The 18,382-nt window shown below is 47.4% G+C and overlaps 3 protein-coding genes across 3 annotated transcripts in view; 1 reads left to right on the forward strand and 2 right to left on the reverse strand.

Annotated features, from left to right (window-relative positions):
- ppp2r5b (protein phosphatase 2, regulatory subunit B', beta) overlaps nucleotides 1–3,399 on the reverse strand; it is a 31,973-nt gene extending 28,574 nt beyond the window's left edge. Inside the window, exon 1 of the mRNA XM_030430295.1 lies at nucleotides 1,925–3,399. Within this exon, the coding sequence (XP_030286155.1) occupies nucleotides 1,925–2,117 (193 nt within the window). The 5' untranslated portion in view covers nucleotides 2,118–3,399. The remainder of the gene's footprint in view (nucleotides 1–1,924) is intronic.
- Nucleotides 3,400–9,477: 6,078 nt separating this feature from the next.
- batf2 (basic leucine zipper ATF-like transcription factor 2) lies at nucleotides 9,478–17,941 on the reverse strand. Its single transcript, XM_030431923.1, has 3 exons — nucleotides 16,226–17,941; nucleotides 14,919–15,038; nucleotides 9,478–12,193 (listed from the first exon to the last, which is right to left on the reverse strand). The coding sequence occupies exons 1-3, from the start codon at nucleotides 16,313–16,315 to the stop codon at nucleotides 11,153–11,155; spliced, it is 1,251 nt and encodes a 416-aa protein (XP_030287783.1). The 5' UTR covers nucleotides 16,316–17,941; the 3' UTR covers nucleotides 9,478–11,152.
- Nucleotides 17,942–17,989: 48 nt separating this feature from the next.
- arl2 (ADP-ribosylation factor-like 2) overlaps nucleotides 17,990–18,382 on the forward strand; it is a 2,797-nt gene continuing 2,404 nt past the window's right edge. The window contains 1 exon segment of the mRNA XM_030431924.1: nucleotides 17,990–18,188. Within this exon segment, the coding sequence (XP_030287784.1) occupies nucleotides 18,124–18,188 (65 nt within the window). The 5' untranslated portion in view covers nucleotides 17,990–18,123.

The following is an 18,382-nucleotide window of genomic DNA, read 5'->3' on the forward strand; positions in this document are numbered from 1 at the left end:
TTTCGGAGGATCTGTTGGCAAAAAGGAATCTTACATTTTAATTATGGTTTCATCAAGTCTCGTATTTTTCGAAGGTGCTTTTGATGTGTGTGAGGGAGCAGGACGTCTTCACGCAGTCTGCTGCGGCTGTACGGCGGCTGTCATGATGTCAGCAGTGATATCATGGAAACATCTAGCTGCACTACACGAGCACCGTCAGGCTCTCGTCCATCATCTCCTCTACATGATGTTGACACTCTGTGCTAGTAGCTGCTGCGTCTCTCTGTTTAAAGCAGAGCTGCTAGCTTCTTCAGGTTCATGCCATTAGCCGTCAGGTTAGCGCGAGCAGCTTGAGCCTGTAGGCTGCTAGCTTGAAAGCTGTTGTCGTTTCCCGTAGCAACAGGGAAACTGAATGGGACTGGGTGAGGGGTATTCTGTTGGTCGCAATACGCAACCTCACCACTAGATGCAACTAAAAGCTCCGCAACCTCAAATAAATGACTTTTTCCACTTAATTAAGTTGATTCCATGAATTATGAAACAATTAGTTTCCTGTCAGCTGACTCACCGACTAATCAACGAATCACTGGAGTTGTTGTTTGTATCACAGTGAACCTCAGCCGGACCCGTCTGCACACTGAGCCGGTCCTCACAGACAGCAGTATGGAGTAAAAGCTGAGCTGTGTGTGTTTGGACTCTGATAGGCTCACGTAGATCAGAGCGGTGTAGTAACAGCAGATCTGGGGTCAGAGCTACGGCAACGACACGTCTGCAAACACCACAGCTCCCACTGCCTTCATGACTCCAGGCTGAAGGTCAACATCTTTACACGGCCATGTTTGTATTTTTGCTTGAGGTTTCTCTAACGAGGCGATTAAGAAGCAGTTATTTTTCTCAGCAGGTTCGTCTGACTCATGATGGAGAGACGCTTCAGCCGCTCCAGCAGCCGGCAGATGTTTGATGGGAGTGTAAGTGGTGGAGATCCATCCTGAGTGAACCTGAGCCTTTCAACAACACACTTCTTCTTAACGTTCATACTCAGATACATGGCGTCCTCTCTGAACCCTGAACGTGTTGGAGGAACATTCAGTGGTAAGTTGGTGATTTCTGAACCTCGTCATGTCGTCTCTCTCCTGCAGCGTCTTCAGACTGAACTCACTTTCATCGTCTGCTTCACCGTCTTATGGATTTCTGACTGATTATTTCTTTCTTACACCTAAAAAATGTGTTTTCATGACATGAATAAACAAACTGAGATTAAAGGACAACAGGATTGTGTACTTTGTTTATATGTGGCGGACCCCACCACCTCACTAGCTTCAAACAGTGTTCTGGGACCTGATTCTCCTCTGAGAGCTGTTTTAATCAGTTAAGGATAAAGTTTGTGTTATTAGCTCATTAATATTGTAAATATTATCAAAAACTACACTGTGCCCCTTTAATAAACCTGAATATATAACAGAGGTGACAGAACATGTAAACAGAACATCCTGTTGTGACTTCAGCTCTCTAACAGACGAGCTGCTGGGTTCTGGACTCAACAGGATCTCTGATCTCTATCTGAACACTAATCTGCTCTTCATGCTAATCAATCAACAGAAATCATAATCTGGAGCCTAAAATCAGAACATTTCAGACTCTAATCAGACAACAAATCAAAGCCATCACCTGTCAGGTAGAGAAGAAGGAGGACATCAATAGATCATCAATAGATCATCAATAGATCATCAATGGATCTCCACAGTCCTGATCAGTGAAGTGCTCTGTGAGTCATGAGATGCTTCACTCTCATCTGCAGGTGTTTCATCAGGTACAGACTGAAAACTTTACTGGACTTTCATCCCGCCACTGTGTGTGTGTGTGTGTGTGTGTGTGTGTGTGTGTGTGTGTGTCTGTGTGTGTGTGTGTGTGTGTGTGTGTGTGTGTGTGTGTGTGTGTGGCTCACCTTTGAGCAGGGGCAGCGGGGTGAGCTCCACCTGGGAGCTCTGGTACCGGAACTGGGACGAGCTGTGGGACCTCCTCTGCCGGGCTCTGCGCATCGACCTCCGCGGGAAGCCGTCCACCTTCTCCGCGGACGGAACCGAGAAGCTGGTGGTCGGAGAGGACGGGCTGGACGGAGGCAGCTTGGTCGTCTCCATGATGGCTGTGGATGGCGGGGTGGTGCGTGCGTGCGTGAGTGCGTGCGTCTGCGCGTGTGAGTGCGTAAAGGGGTGTTTGAGAGAGGGTGCAGGGGTGAACGGAGGAGAGGAGGGAGGGATGGAGGGATGGAGGAGTGGGTGGGTGGCTTTTCTGAATCACAGATGGATTATCAATTGATCAGAATGAATAGGCGCCCCGGGGGAGGAGGAGGAGGAGGAGGAGGAGGAGGAGGAGGGGAGGGGGAGATAAAGAGGGGAAGAGAAGGTGCAGAGGCGGAGGAGAGGTGAGGAGAGACTCTCTGATGTCCGGTCTCGTGCTGTGCGCCTCGCGGTCTCTATCAGAGCCGGGCGGGAAATGGCAGCAGCAGCATCCTGACGCTTCCGTGTCTCACGCGCAGAAGAAGAAGCTGTTGTGTATCATCCCCGTGGAGGAGGAGGAGGAGGTGGAGGAGGAGGTGGAGGTGTAGCCTGCACAGCTACCAGATGATGCTCAGACAGGCGCGTCTCCTCACACACATACACACGCGCGCACGCGCACAGGCAAACCCACCTCTCTGCTGCTGCTGGCGTCACACACACACACACGCGCGCGCACACACACACTAAGTCCCGGGCCTAGATCAGCTCTTGTGGACTAATCAATGCGATCCGGCACCGATCAGCTCCTGTTCAGCCAGACCAGCACACAGACCCCAGGTCAGTCTGCAGCGTGTTCTCCTCGACGGCGCTCCGTATCAATCAGATCAGTGATCGGTCCTGGCGGCGGATGATGATATCATGAAATCATCAATCTGGGCCCACCTCGGCTGCCGCATCCCTCTCGTCCTCCGGGCTCGTGTTTACCGGATCAGGGGCCGCACCTGCTCGGTGAAGACGCGTCTCGGTGGTGGATGATGTTTCTCCTGCTCGCTGTTCGAACCTCCTCCTCTCCTCACACCGTCCTCCTCCCGCCGTCCTCAAGCCGTTTCAGGGCGGGGAAACAAACGGCCCCTCACCGCCGACATGTGCAGGTCCTCCGCACCGAGCCGCCGCTCCGCTCGCCTCCACCTCCGCGGTGAGAGCAGCAGCAGAAGATGGAGACACAAAGGAAGGAGCCGCTCGTCCCGGCAGCAGCCTGCAGTGTGAAAGACTGGAGAAGGCCGTGTTATACAATAGCACCCCGTCTGTGTCTGTCAGACTGACGCGTTCTGCTCCTGTCCCCCTTCTCGGATCCGTTATCCGGTCGTCCTACAGCGTCTCGGCGAGCTGCGTCAAGATGGACGCTGTGAGTCAGGAAGGTTCCGGAAGTGAGGCACCCTTGCTTTCAAAATAAAATAAGACAAGCAGCGAATATTGACTCATGGCCAGATAAATGTTCGGGTTGTTATTCTAGAAGCAGTCTGTTATATTTGTATGAGGTACATGAGGTAGTTCGATATGGTCAGCAATAATGCACATAACTCAAAGTTTAAAGCCCCTGAGCCTGTTATTCAACAGCTTCCTAACCCAGTTAGCACTAAGCACACAGCCAATGAGCTAAGCTAACCCAGTTAGCACTAAGCACACAGCCAATGAGCTAAGCTAACCCAGTTAGCACTAAGCACACAGCCAATGAGCTAAGCTAACCCAGTTAGCACTAAGCACACAGCCCCTGATCTAAGCTTTTAAGATTTTAACAAATGCTGCTCAAAATCTGAAAGAAGTGATTATTTTGTGTACATAAAAAAAACAAAAACATTATAACATTGTTAACTTCAACTTGTGAGAGAAACGGGAGCAAAAAACAAAATGTTGCATTTATATTTCTGTATATTTCGTGCAGTTTTTACAGTTTTCAGGTTTCCTCAAATGAGCCCAAAATCTTGCAGGTTTGAAGCTTGAGTTCAATAAACTTGGTGTCCTGTGACGACCTCGCGGACTCTGTGTGCTGTGTTGGGCTTTTACAGCCGACTTCACTCCTCCTCATACTGCAATATGTAATAGGTTGAGACACATCATGCTGGTCACCAGCATCCAGCACCTAAACACAACACATGCTGGTCTGTGCTGGTTTCTCCAGCAGGGGAAAGAGGCCTGAATGGAGAGCACAGGATTTATCAGTTGAATACTAAGACAATTTAGCGTGCTCTTTGGTTTGGTTGGTTTCTACAGTTGTACCAGTTGGTATCCTGATGCTGTCTCGCTATATGTGTAACATGCAGGTGTAAAACTAAGTCTGTAAACCAAAAACAGCTCTTTTACTTTCCACACAACCTTTGGGGCAGATGCTTTATCTGACTGCAGTTAATCATTGAACAGCAAACAGCTGAAACTGTCGGCCAATAATTTAAGGAACAGGTAAAGACAGAGGAAGAGTTGTTACAGGAGATCTTTGCTTATGTGATGAAGAACAAGAACCCAAAATAAATGACTCCTTCTCAGTACTGACTGAGAAGGAGTCATCCGCTATGAGCCAGTGGACATCAGTGGACATCAGTGGACATCAGTGGACATCAGGTGACAGTTTGTATGTTTTCCATTATTACATTTGCATTAATTTACACTAATTTCACTTAACTTCAATTTGGTCAGTACCACACTGGCAGGGCATGCACATTAAAGGTGCACTATGCAGGTGGAGGCAAAAACATTCAAAGAGACCTGATCTGATCCAGGCAACCAACATTAAGGTGCACTTTACAAATACCAGGTTAGAAATAACAGCTTACATTATGACGTCTGTATATTGTGTTGCAAAGATGTCGACTGATGTCATCATGCTAACCAGCCGGCACCAGTGCATCCTGGTCCAAAGCCCGTCTGCTGCCTATGTAAACACCAATGCTCTCCTACTGATCTGACCTGCAAGCTGCACAGCTAACCGAGCTAACAAGCTAACGCCAGCTACAGTTAGCAGCAGTTAGCACTTATTCTGGTGATACGCAGCCCCTCATTTGTGTAGAGTATGAATTTGACAGGGTGCTGATTCCTACATATTGCACCTTTAAAGCCATAACATTAGTACATTTTGAGTTATAGAGAACCAAAGTCAATAAAAACATAAGAGTGTGTAATCATAAAGACTTGTCAGCCAACAGTCATATCAGTGACGTCGTGTCGATGAACGCTCACCAGAACCATCATGTAAACACTGCGGAGCTGCTCCTGTATATGAGCTCGCTCCCAAAACTCACAAACTGCCTTTTAACAGAACTGCAGTTGTTAATATGATCAGAGTTATTGTGATTTCACCTGTTGTGCAGAAGCAGCGGCCATGTTAGAGTTGGTGATGTGTGCTGAGTGAGACGATGTAGTTCACTGAGCGCTTTAACACAAAACTACATGATAGTTTACTTTACATACCACAAACTGTAACTTTCTGTCCTGGAAAATCTTTTAAACTGAAAAGATGATTTGTCTCCCTCCGTTTACCACCACACAGACTTGTTCCACATCAAGACACCGGGCCTGACTCCGGTCCCATGAGGTCCAAGACACCGGGCCTGACTCCGGTCCCATGAGGTCCAAGACACCGGGCCTGACTCCGGCTCTCTGTGGTGGAGGTGAGAACCAAAAAAACAGCACACCTAGAAGTCTGACTGTGAGGAATAAAGGCCTACATGACCAAGATAGAAAAAAACAAAGAAAAGAAAGAAAAGTAACAGTGCAGCTTCTTTTATTTTGAAAGCCGTGCCCGGATGCGGCTGGTGTGAGTGTGGCTGCTCAGCCTAAAGGTGGTGCAAGGAGAGAGAGCAGCTCCTCACTGCGGATGACGCTATAGGATGGACTTATTTATTTATTTGTCTTTATTTATGTGACTTCTCTTCTTACAGCGGCTCATTCTCTACAGATGCGTCATTAATGGCCCGCTGCGTCACATCTGCACGCCTCTGCACACATCTGCACACCTCTGGCTGCGGCTTCAGCCGGGCTGCGACCAAACGTTCCTCCAGCAGCGCGAAGCTCTGACGCGCGTCAGTGTTTCTGTCTGACTCCCCCCTCCTCCCCTCCCTCTCTCCCTTCCTCCTCCTCTTTCCCCCCATTTTCCTCGCTTCCTATTTGAGGTAAGCGTGCGTGTTGTTTGTGCTGGTGGATGTAGTTGGCTTTGAGAATCGAGTCTCCTCCATTGTTCTCCACCTCCTCTCCTCTCCTCTCCTCCTCTCCTCTCCCCTCTCCTCCTCTCCTCTCCTCCTCTCCTCTCCTCCTCTCCTCTCCCCTCTCCTCCTCCCCTCCTCTCCTCTCCTCCTCTCCTCCTCTCCCCTCTCCTCTCCTCTCCTCCTCTCCTCCTCTCCTCCCTCATCCCTCTCCTCTCCTCTCCTCCCCTCCTCTCCTCCTCTCCTCTCCTCTCCTCTCCTCTCCTCCTCTCTCTCTCCTCTCCTCCTCCTATCCTCTCCGCTCCTCCCCTCCTTCCCTCTCCGTCCTCTCCTCTCCTCTCCTCTCCTCCTCCCCTCTCCTCTCTTCCTCTCCTCTCTCCTCTCCTCTCCTCCTCTCCTCTCCTCTCCCGCGCCTCTCCTCCTCGTCCGCTTCCGCTCCTCCTCTGCCCTCTCCCCTCTCCTTTCCTTCGCCGCCTCTCCTCTCCCTCTCCTCCCTCTCCGGCTCTTCCTCTCCTCATCTCCTCCGCCTCTCCATCCGCTCCTCTCCTCGCCCCCGCTCCCTCTATCCTCCTCTCTCCTCCTCCTCTCCCCTCTCCTCTCCTCTCCCCTCTCCTCTCCCCTCTCCCCTCTCCTCTCCTCCTCCTCTCTTCCTCTCTGAGCCTCTTGTCCTCTCTCTCCAGCTTCCTATCGCACGCGCGCGCACTCAAAAGCGCAGTCATCCACGCGCCTCTCAAAGTCACACCTCGGCTGTGTGTGTGTGTGTGTGTGTTCAGTGTGTTGGTGTGTGTGTGTGTTCAGTGTGTGTGTGTGTGTGTGTTCAGTGTGTTGGTGTGTGTGTGTGTTCAGTGTGTTGGTGTGTGTGTGTGTTCAGTGTGTGTGTGTGTGTGTGTTCAGTGTGTTGGTGTGTGTGTGTGTTCAGTGTGTGTGTGTGTGTGTGTGTGTGTTCAGTGTGTTTGTGTGTGTGTGTGTGTGTGTGTGTTCAGCGTGTGTTCTGCTGGTGTGTGTTTGCGCTGGCAGCCTCCTCACTGCTCCTCTCACCACAAACACACTCGTGCGTAATCGCACGCGCCTGCGCCCCTTTGCCTCCTCACATGCCCCCCCCCCCCCTCCCCTCTCCCCTCTGTGTTGTGTCGCAGATGAGCTCAGCCAGTTGCATTCTGGGACAAACACTGGGGTCCATATCAGTCCAGTAGGTGGCTGATGGGAGGCTACTGGGTCTGGGGGGAACTCTATTAATGAATCTGCTGGACAACATCTGCAGGCTAATGACTCAGAAACCTGATGGAGTCTACATTCAGTGTGGTGACGACTGTTGAAGTTCACCACGTGACGGCCTGCAGCCCACAAACACTTTTCCCCATCAGCTAATGTGATGGAAGCTTCTGTTAAACAGTGGATCAACAGAACCAGCGGAGTGAGCCTTTGGTTCAACAACACTTGGAAAGTCTGGAAAAGCTGCACCATTAAATTAATTCATCCTCATTCAAGTTAGCTGGCCGATAAACAGGAAGTTAGCCGGCTCGAAGTCTTTAGTGCACACACTCAATGGGCCGCACGATCCAGAACCTGGAAGAACCCAGAAGAACCAGAGCCAGGATAGAAGTCAAGGGTTTTTGGCCTCATGTGCAGCTTTCACAGGAGTGAACGGGTCCACTAGTTACAGGTCCACGGGCTGCACGGAACCAAAATAGTGTGCTAAGTGATACGCTAACATGCTGTGGCGAGATCACATGATCAGCTAAACTTTCATGGTTAGCACAAAACACAAAGTACAGCTGAGAATTAAGAAATAAACAAAGTTAGCCAGATGATGGCGCTAGAGGAAAGTCAACACGTCACGCAGAGCGTCCTGGACCTTTGTGAACCTGGACTGCAGCATCATGGCCCGAGGCGACCCTGAGGAGGACGACCCGCTCCATCGTCTGCTTTACTGTAAACAAACCGTTGTCATTTTCCTCTGTGGTCAGGCGAAGGGTGGGATGTATGGATCGCTATAGAAGAACGAGACATCAGATGTGTAGGTGATGTGTGCAGAGTTCCCCCCACTGGCCCCGCCCACAAGCTCACATCGTCACAGATTTTAGATCTCTTGTTGTCCGCTTTGCACAAGTTTTACAAATATTAAACCTCCATGCATCAAACATTCCTAACAGAAAGAGTCGTAATGTCACAGACGTGTGCAGGGAGCGAGGACGCTCTCTCTGCAGCACTGTGAGTGGCCACGTGTCAGGCTGGAGGTGAGGCTGAGAGGAGGAAGCTAGAAGGCTGAGATCATGAGATTCTGCTGCACTCCAGGCTGAAAGTTGTATAAACCTAGAGAATCTGACTAATTGTTGCCATTTGAAAGCTTTCTGATTAATGAGCAACTGAAAAGATGATGATCATGAAAACCTGCAGGGAGTTTTGTGATAGCTCATTCACCAATATTAGCATTTAACCACTTCCAAGCTAATGTTAGCATTGGACTACATCCAGTGTGTTTTACTTCTAGGTGTAATATAAGTGCGTCCAATGCTAACGCTAGCTGTTGTCCAAGGAAAAGAATGCAGAGTTAAAGGTGCACTCTGTAATCTGGGGGAGAACTATTCTGTTTCTGTACTGAATGATTATTATTGTATGTTCTAACAAACTGAATTACAAACTTTCTTTGTTTCATGACTGAACAAATTGAACAAACCAACTGAACTTAAAGGACAACACAGTTTCTTACTGTGTGGCGGACCCTGCCACCCTCTTAGAACAGTGTTCTGGGACCTTATTTTCCTCTGAGAACATCTTGTTTATTCAGTTATGTTTTGTAGTTTGTATCATTACCTCATTAATATTCTCAATAATACATTTCTGAGTTTAAATTTCTTCTCCAAAACTACGTAGTGCTCCTTTAATGCACCTCTGCATTGGCTTCACTCTTCAGACCCGGAGGCTCGGTCCGTGTTGTGTTCAGTCAGCGGGATCACCAAAGCTGCTACAGTTGTTCCTGAGGGGACATCAATGTGTGTGACACATAACGAGAGCATGGAAAAATGTTTCTGATCTGTAATATTGATTTCTTATGAACAACAGTGTGCAGTTTATTAAAACAACATCATGAACTTCTTGTTGAATAATTACAATAATCTAATGTCAACATCTGTGGGGAAACATAAGTCACCATAAAAACTAAAAACTGGGTTTTATTGCTAATGAATTCAACTTTTCATCTGCAAGAAGATCAATGTTTGTAGTTATATTATAATTGTACTTATTCATTATATTAAAACATATCAAAGACAAAACAGAACTGTAAACTGAACAAAAGCAAAAGAATGTTTTGATGAAATGTTTAATTTGTAAATAACTTTTCTACAGGAACCAATATTACAACATAAATATATTAATCTAATGCCAGATAAATACTAAATAGTCATAACACACACACACACACACACACACACACACACACACACACACACAAAGCCCAACACTAGACCACAGACTCATATTGTTCCTATGCATCTACAGATATAAAGCAGAGTAATCAATAATCATAAATCATCATTTGAGTATCCAAAATCGTCATTCTGATACAATCATGGAGCTGACGCCCGGCTGCACCTCTTCACATTTAAAACAAACACTTCCATTTCCCACAGTGACACAGGTGAGCAGCTCCACCTGAGAGTGATCACAGGAAGTGAGTTATCAATCATGCAGCCATGTTCATCAGAGGTTTAGTTCCACTGGTGTTGTTGGACCACTTAATGACTCGTTACCATCAGTGTCCTTAATCAAGCTTCCTGACAACCTCATCACACATCCTGCTGTCAGCATGAGACAAAGCTCAGTCTGTAAAACTTTATCAGAAGCAGCTGATCTCAGACAAGTGTTTGTCTGGTTTGATCACATAGTGAAAACCAAGATGTCTTTAGGCGGCACATGAAGTGTTCCTGTGATCATGTCTGGGTTTATCCAGTAGGGGGCAGAGACGAGCTCTGAGCCAACATCCCTCTGCTCTGGTTGTTTGTAGCATAACTCATGTTGGGGAAGATTCACTTCGATACCGGCAGAACAAACATCTTAATCAATCAGATTATTATTTACTATTTGAAATTAATGAAATCTCCAGAAACCAGCACACACTTGTTCAATCTGAGGACTTTGAGAATTTACACCTTATGTCTCTGATAAAGCATCAACCAAAGCCAATTAACAATCTGTCATAATAAAGCATAATTACAGGAAGTACAATTAATATAATTCTATTATTTAAAGTGAGTAAGAAAAGAGATTAATCTACTTTATCTTAAGAAATGAAGAGTTATAAATTGTAGCTTTATAAAAAACTCAGAAGATGGATTCAAATATTGCAGATATATAAATAAATGTTCAGTAGCAGCAGAACACGTGAGGAGAGCGAGTGTGTTGGATCATCTGTTCTGAAGTCAGCAGAAGGAACTCAAAGTGACCGACCCATGCAGCCGGGCTGGGCCCACGCTGCAGATCAGATGGAAAGTTCTGCTCATGACATTTCCATGAAGCGGCGGGGAAGTGAGCGCTCCTCCCTTTTCTAAACGCTACATTCAGTGCTGAGTCAAGCTAACGCAGTTTCTGATTGTGAAAGGCCCACCTGTGAAAATAACACAGAAAAACTATTGCATAAATGGTTTGCATTTCATGGAAATGTCTCTCACTCACTGTAGTTGTTTTTATGGGTTCTGAGTTCTGAGTTGTGGATCTGAGCAGCAGCAGGAGAGGAGTAAGAACACTGGACTCAGTGTGGCGGCTCTAATGCAGCAGCACCGCTTCACTCAATACTACAGGAGCTCTGTAAGGAGCAGGAAGCTGAGCTGACCCGGAGTTCTTGCAGGAGAGCTCAGTGGTCAAAGGTCTCTGTGTTGTGATCTGGTTCCACTCCACCCAAAATATAGAAAAATATAAATTAAATGTCCATTATGGCAACAGGAATGTGGTGTCCCTTTGCTGTGCGGCATGTAGTGCTACTGGTTATTGTAGTATCCAATCATTGACCTCTAGAAGCTCAGACAGGGTGAGATCTCTCAGCGGATCTCCCAACGTTGGCAGCGAGGGCGGGGGCTGAGAGAGAGCTGCATGGAAGCTGCTGGAGGCAGTCTGAGACGCGGGGAGAGGACTCGGGACGGTGAGCAGAGACAGCAGAGACGCAGGATTGGACGCAGCGTGTCGACGATCTATTGGCTCTGAGGGAAGAGACAGCTCCGGGTTTGACCCCGAGAACGTCTGAAGAGCAGGATGTTGAAGCGTTGATGGTAAAAGAGACGGCGGCAGACCTGAACTGATCTGATTTCCTGTGAAGGGACCTGAATGAAGTTGAGGCACGTTCATGGAACAACCCTGCACGTCCAGACCTGCGCTCTCTGCTGCCACACTGGGGTAAAGCGAAGCTCCTTTAAATGAAGCCGTTTGAAAAGAGGCTGCACCAGGATCATATGTGGAGGAACAAGCCTCTGACAGTGAGGAGCCACGGTACACGCCCTGCCTCAACGGAGGCCGGGCTGCTGTGGAGAGAGCGCTGGGGGCTGCGGGGTTTGAATAGAGGCCGGTGCAGACGGGCGTAACGTTAGTGGGCCTCGATCTGATTGGAGAAGGAGGATCATCACTAAACAGAGAGTGAGGAGCCGAGACTGCAGAGAAGGAGACAGAATAAGGTGCAGTCACAGAGCCGGAGCGGGTGAAGAGCTCCGAGGACGAGGCGGTCGATGAGGCTGATGTTGTAGGAGCTGAGGAGGAGCGATGAGGGCTTTCCAGAGACTTAAGGGTTCGAAGGCCGAGGGTGGAGGTCAAGGAGGTAGAGAGTGGTGGGGCAGCCGCCTGAGTGGAGGCCTGAGGAGACACTCGAGGAGGGCTGGGGCTGGGCTGACAGGGAGTCAGGTTAGGGGCTGCTGAGTCTCTGAGGGAGCAGACGGGCTTGTGGCGCTCCAGGGCCGTCGTGTAGAGCTGGAAGTCTTTCCTCAGCAAGGCGATCTCCTTTTGGAGCGCTGAATTGGACTGTTCCAGTCTCTGGAGCTCCTGAGGAGAAGAGGGGGAGTAAAGACAGACAACTGGTTAATGTCAAGTTGAGTCAGGTGTGTCTTTATTATCCCACAGCAGCCATAAAAACTGATTAAAGACATACATCAAAAGACAAATAATAAAGGCAGTCACATAATCTCAGCCGGCCGGACTGCTGCGAGAAACACCAGCTACACTAACGACACCTCGTTAAGGAGCTTTCTCCAGCGCTGACACCACATGATGTGTGGACAAAGTCAGAACCTCCAAGGAGAGCGGAAAATATTGCTGTTAAGTGGCAGCAGGGCAAGTTCAGCGTGGAGGAGGGAGGCAGAGGGAGGCAGAGGGAGGCGGGGGGAGGCAGAGGGAGGCAGAGGGAGGTGGGGGGAGGCAGAGGGAGGCGGAGGGGAGGCGGAGGGAGGCAGAGGGAGGCAGAGGGAGGTGGGGGGAGGCAGAGGAGTTTAGGGTTAGGACCCCCTGCTGATCAGTGCAGAGCAGGTACGTTGCATTTGACCAATAATGAATTTAAATCTGACAAGAATCCCCTCAAAACACGAGTCTTCTCATATTTAGGGTTTCTAGAAATGTTTTCTCCAGATTATCAATCAAGTGAAGTCTAACTTTTCAGCAACACCACGACAGCAGAGTCAGCAGGACCTGAATAACCTCAGTGTGGTCAAACTCGCGGTGCTATGCAACGGCGTGTCACGTTCACTGACCCTGGATCTGCATGAGCTGCTGACACCGGCTCTGTGAACGTTAAGGACACACAGAGAGCCGAGCTCAAAGAGAAGCAGAGTAACAGAAAGTGAAAGTCTGGACTCGTCTCACACACACACACACACACACACCCAATGAACACACAATTACACAACTGGTTCTAACAGGTAAGATAAGGTGTGAGGAGAATGAAAGACAAACGCCTTCAACTGCCAAGTGAGGAAACACAGTAAACTACAAGTCTTACTGAGTGTGTGTGTGTGTGGTGTGTGTGTGTGTGTGTGTGTGTGTTCACGACCTGAACATCATAAATCACGCTGACAGAATTATGAAGATCAGTTTGGAACCTTTGTCATGGTTTGTGTCACTGACACGACTGAAGAACTCATGATTCATTCAGCTGCACAGAAACTTTTTACCGAGAACGATCCGACAGTGTGATCGATGATCAGTGAACATCTGATCCAACAACTCTGGGTACATTCTGAACTTCCCAATTCTGAGAAGTGCCTTTATGTGTTGTGTAATCTGCTGGTCACAGCGACGGTGTTCTTAACAAGAATGACATGATAAGATCGATACCGTTCTCACGCCCGTGTGGTAAGTATGAAACTAAAACCTGGAGACGTTTGGTTTAGCCTCACATGAACACCAGGAACAGGAAGCTAACCACAAATGTGACCGGATCCACCTGCTAGCATCTCCTGTGCTAACTAATTAACATGCTAAATCTTGTTTGTTTAACACAACAAGAAAAGGAAGTGTAAAAAAGACAAGTTGTGGTTTCACAGTGGGTCATGTTAGGGACTGTTTCTCGTTACTTCAACAACTGCAGCTTGACATGAGACATAACTTTGGAATTAGTATGTTTAAGAAGAGCTGAGCTGGATTTACTTTTTCGTGGTTTAAACTCTTTATGCTAAGCTAAGATAGCTACTATCTAAAAACTTCCACGAGTCAGGTGAGAAGAGGAGCCAGGAGATGATTAGCTTAGCTTAGCATAAAGAATGGAAACAGGTGGGTACAGCAAGCCTAGCTAAAAGGTTACAAACATCCAATGCTAACTAACTAACGTTATATCTCATTTATTTAACACCTACAACAAAAGGAAGTGTAAAAAGACAAGTTGTGTTGTTGGGTTATGTGAGCTGGGAGCAGTGACGTACAGACACGCAACTTTTTTGTTTTATCTCTGGACAGCGGCTAGCTGTTTCCCCGTATCTCAAGTCTTTATGCTAAGCTAAGCTAGCAGACTGCCACCTGAAGCTTCATATAGACTGTACAGACCCGAGAGTAGCATCAATCTTCTCATGAGCTCATTTCTCAAAATGTAAAATCGTTCTTTCAATATCAGCAACAGTGTTGCGTGTTAGCGCTCTTTATTAGTCAGCTCTCGTGCAGGCGGCACTGTGACGCCCCTTTTACACAACAGTTTTAATTAAGTTTAGATTTTTGAAAACGAGGAAGTCCTGATAAAAGGAGCAGCGCTCCTCACTTTCTGCTGTTACATCAGATTTCTCAAAGAAACACATCCCAGAATAGTTGTGAGCAGGGCTCGTTATGAAGGTTCTGGGTCGGCCATCTTTCACTTCATCAAATCCAATCGGAAATTCAGACTCAGCACTTCAGGAAGCCCATGATGAGCGCTCACTGAGAAAACACCACCTTTGGAATTTGGCCCTGAGGGAAAAAAATTACAGAAGGTGTGTGTGTGTGTGTGTGTGTGTGTGTGTGTGTGTGTGTGTGTGTAGGGCAGAGAGGAGGAAGGGAGGGCCAATGGGAGGGCTCACCAGAGAGCTGAAGCCCTTCTTCTAAAGCAGAGTATTTACAAGAAACGGCTCGAGCATGCTGACAGATTACACAAGACACACACACACACACACACACACACACACACACACACACAGGCTGTGTGTGTGTGTGTGTGTGTGTGTAGGGCAGGAGACAGAAAGTAAAGGGATCTCAGGCTGATGACTGAAAGCAGCAGGAAGGCGTAGGAGAAGAGGCAGATTAGCGTCTGGACCTCATGCAGCTCGTCGGCTCTCTCCGTCTGTTTCTTGCGGCTCTTCCTCGCGGCGTCTCGGTTCTTCTCCTGCCTCTTCGTCCCTCTGTGTCCCGCCGGCTGCCCGTCTCCTTCTCTCTCCTGCACACATGGATGCAACAGACACTCTTTAGGTTAACTGCAGTCTGAGGATGACATTTACAACTTTTTGGCATTGCATCATGTTCAGAGACATACCATAGGTCACAAGGTCATCACACTAACTAATCATATGAAATGAGTTCTCTCTATTAAAGCAGGAAGTTGTGTTGCAGCGCGTGATGTTAAAGCCTCGTGGGGCGAAGTCAATAAATAAACTTTACATGTGAAGGTAGACTCTCGTCTTCCTGGCTGATTCGTTACAATGAGGCTGTGAATGCAGCTGGATTTACTGAACAATGAACACACTGAATATCATCACGGTGTCAGCTCCACTTCATCACGTGAGTTCACTGACAGAAGCAGAGGACTTCAGAATAAATGTACACATCAGTGAGTGACTGCAGAAGTCAGAAACAGGAATCAAGGCTGAAGCAAAGTGATGATCACAGCTGTTCTAACTGGAACACATCTGTAACACAACACGTTTCCATCATCGGTTTACTCTGTCCTCCACCAGGAGAGATGACTGAAGGAGAGGGACGTCCAAAAAATGTCCCCAGGCTGAACTGAACTTGGAGTTCTGCCATCGCAGCGTGTGTCTCTGCGTCTCTGGACAGATTCTGGGTTTTCCCTCTGTGCTGCCAATAACAGAGACTTGGACTGATGGAAGCTGCTCGCTGTGCTCACAGTGATTTAATAACAATACAGAATCTGTAAGACGTCCTCAGAACACAGGAATCAGAGTGGATTACATTTTGTTAATAAAAACATTCAATGTCAGACTGTTATGTTCTCAATATTAATGAGGTAATAACACACTCTCAGAAATATTCATTTTGCTCTCAGAGGAGAATCCGGACACTGTCTGAAGCTACAGGTGGCAGGGTCCGCCACATATGATCAACGCAGTATGAACCTGTTTTGTCCTTTAAGGTCAGTTTGATGATTGAGTTTATAGAAATATCAGTCATGAAGTTCTCTCTTCTGATTCTAATGGTGCCATTAACATTTAGTAGCAAAACACGTTTATTCATTACGGCTGTTAATTCATGTGGTGCGATTATTGTCTTTTTTCATTGACAGATTGATTGAACTATTGAATGAATGAATGAATGAATGAATGAATGAATGAATGATTGATTGATTGATTGATTGATTGATTGATTGATTGATTGATAAGAACTTACCGATCCCGCGGTGTTGCTGTGGGTGTCCTCGGCTGACAGCGAGCTGGGGCTGTTGGGTTCGGACCCGGTCTCCATGAATAAGGGGGACATCTCTTCCAGCCCGGAGAGGACTCTGCTGACTGACTGGTGTTCCGCCGGCAGGACGAACCTTCAGCCCGCCCGGATCATCCGCGCAGCGTCCCTGCAGCAGCGACCGGGTTCATTCACACTGTGGAGCTGTGCAGGAGCTGCGCGCTCTGCAGCCCGGTCCGACTCTGACTGACTCAGGATCAGAAGAAAACTCAGAATAAACCGGATAACGCTGTGTGTCCCTGATGCAAACTGATATCTGACGGCTGCTTGGTGACTTGTGAGTCTGTAACTGTGCCGCTCGGGGTGCCTGAGTGCTTTTGAGCAGGAGGTTTGGTGATGATGCAACAAGATGCTGCTTTCAGTTTCTCTTTCTTTTAAACTGACCCGTTGCACATAATGGTTGCGGGGGCTGCGCTGCGTTCAGGTGCAGTGTGTTAGTTTCACTTTTCAGCACCGTGTCTGAGAGATTTACTGTTTCTGAGCTGGAAACTACCGACACACTGACTGGCTGCTGACTGACTGACTGGCTGATTTACTGACTAATGACTACTGACCGACTGACTGACTGACTTCTGGTTTTCACTAAGTCTTATTATCTGTGTCGGCCTGGTGTGCGCTGGTGGTTGAACACAGGATAACCCGTAACTGTTGATTTCGAGGGGCAGTGAACGCATCAGGATGAATGAATGGGAGTAGATGTGGCTGAGCAGGTCGCGGCTCAGTGACCACGCTGAGGAGGAGGTGGCGCCTCCTTCACGTGCGGGGATTTTTCTGTAGTGCCAGGAAATGATGGACCAAACCCTCCGCCTGCAGCCAGCAGCTGTTACTGGTTCCCAGCAGGAAATGATGCAACCACAGGTAGAGAGAGTGCTATTCACTGAGCCTGTGTTTCTGTTTCTATTTCTATGTGTGGCTTATTTTCTTTTCCAAAAGCAATAAACGACTTTATCCAAGCCTGTACAGACGGAGCTGATATAACGTTGTATATTAGTGCTTATTATAAATCCCAAAGCTCAGGGGACCTTTTCTTAAATATGAGGCAAATATCCCATAATGACACAAGGCTGTAATACCCAGCTAACATTCAAATATATTATTAAAAGTATTATTTAAAAAATTGTTGCCAGCTGTCAAATTTTTCTGAAAGCACCTCTATGATCGTATTTATAAAGCAACTCTTGTTATTGCTCATGATAACTTATATATGTAATGCTTATATCTGAGATTTATTTCCACAGTTTTAACGTTACTCTCAGACAAGGTGAATACTGAAAATAGAAATGAAAATGTTATTGTCGAGAAAACCCTGTGAACAAGTTTTAAGTGTTAGTGTGAATAAAAACTGGAAACATATAGAATTGCAGGATGTTTTGGGACTTTATCTGTATGGTTCTAACAGAATGGTATTAACTGTATTATTATTCTCCAACGTTATCACCCGTATTTTATTCTACTATCAAATGTGGGTTTTTGTAAACACCACATTCAATACTTCATGTTTGGATACCAGATGTGACAGAACATCCCCCGCTAACAGACACACGGGGGCACCAAACACACACAAACACGCATCCACATCACGGCCACACCTTGAAAATGCTCACCGACCAATCAACAGCTTCTAACGTCTCCAACAACCAATCAACGTTCGCTGTCTACCCAGCTGTCCACTCGGTGGCGGCGTGGGGCGGGATTAGCATGTCAGCCACTTCCTGGTTCGCAATGCTCATGGATGCTGAACATCTTTCTGACGAGAAGTCAGTAAAAGTAGATTAATAATAGATATATTTATTATAACTGCAGTTTAGTTCCGGGACGCCGCCGCGATGGGGCTGCTGACGATTTTGAAGAAGATGAAGCAGAAGGAGCGGGAGATGAGACTGTTGATGTTGTATCCTGTGTGTAACAGTTTGCTAGCTTAGCTTGGAACAAAGTAGCATACATGTACCAACGTCATCGTAACTTAATCTGTCAGTCACATAACAGCAGCATTTTATATACGTGTATGGTCAGATATTATGGGATACGTGTCGTTTTGTGACGTTTGTGTGGCTTCATTTTGTGCTGCCTCATGCTAACCTGCTA

Source organism: Sparus aurata, chromosome 10 (genome assembly GCF_900880675.1).
Source record: "Sparus aurata chromosome 10, fSpaAur1.1, whole genome shotgun sequence".
NCBI classification, from domain to species: domain Eukaryota; kingdom Metazoa; phylum Chordata; class Actinopteri; order Spariformes; family Sparidae; genus Sparus; species Sparus aurata.

Excerpts from the sequence above, each read along its gene's own strand:
- batf2 (XM_030431923.1), bottom strand. The coding sequence starts at position 16,315 with ATGTCCCCCTTATTCATGGAGACCGGGTCCGAACCCAACAGCCCCAGC. Across the intron at positions 15,039-16,225 it reads ACAGCAACACCGCGGGATCG|GAGAGAGAAGGAGACGGGCA; the intron begins GTAAGTTCTTAT and ends CCATGTGTGCAG. Across the intron at positions 12,194-14,918 it reads GAGCCGACGAGCTGCATGAG|GAGCTCCAGAGACTGGAACA; the intron begins GTCCAGACGCTA and ends TCTTCTCCTCAG.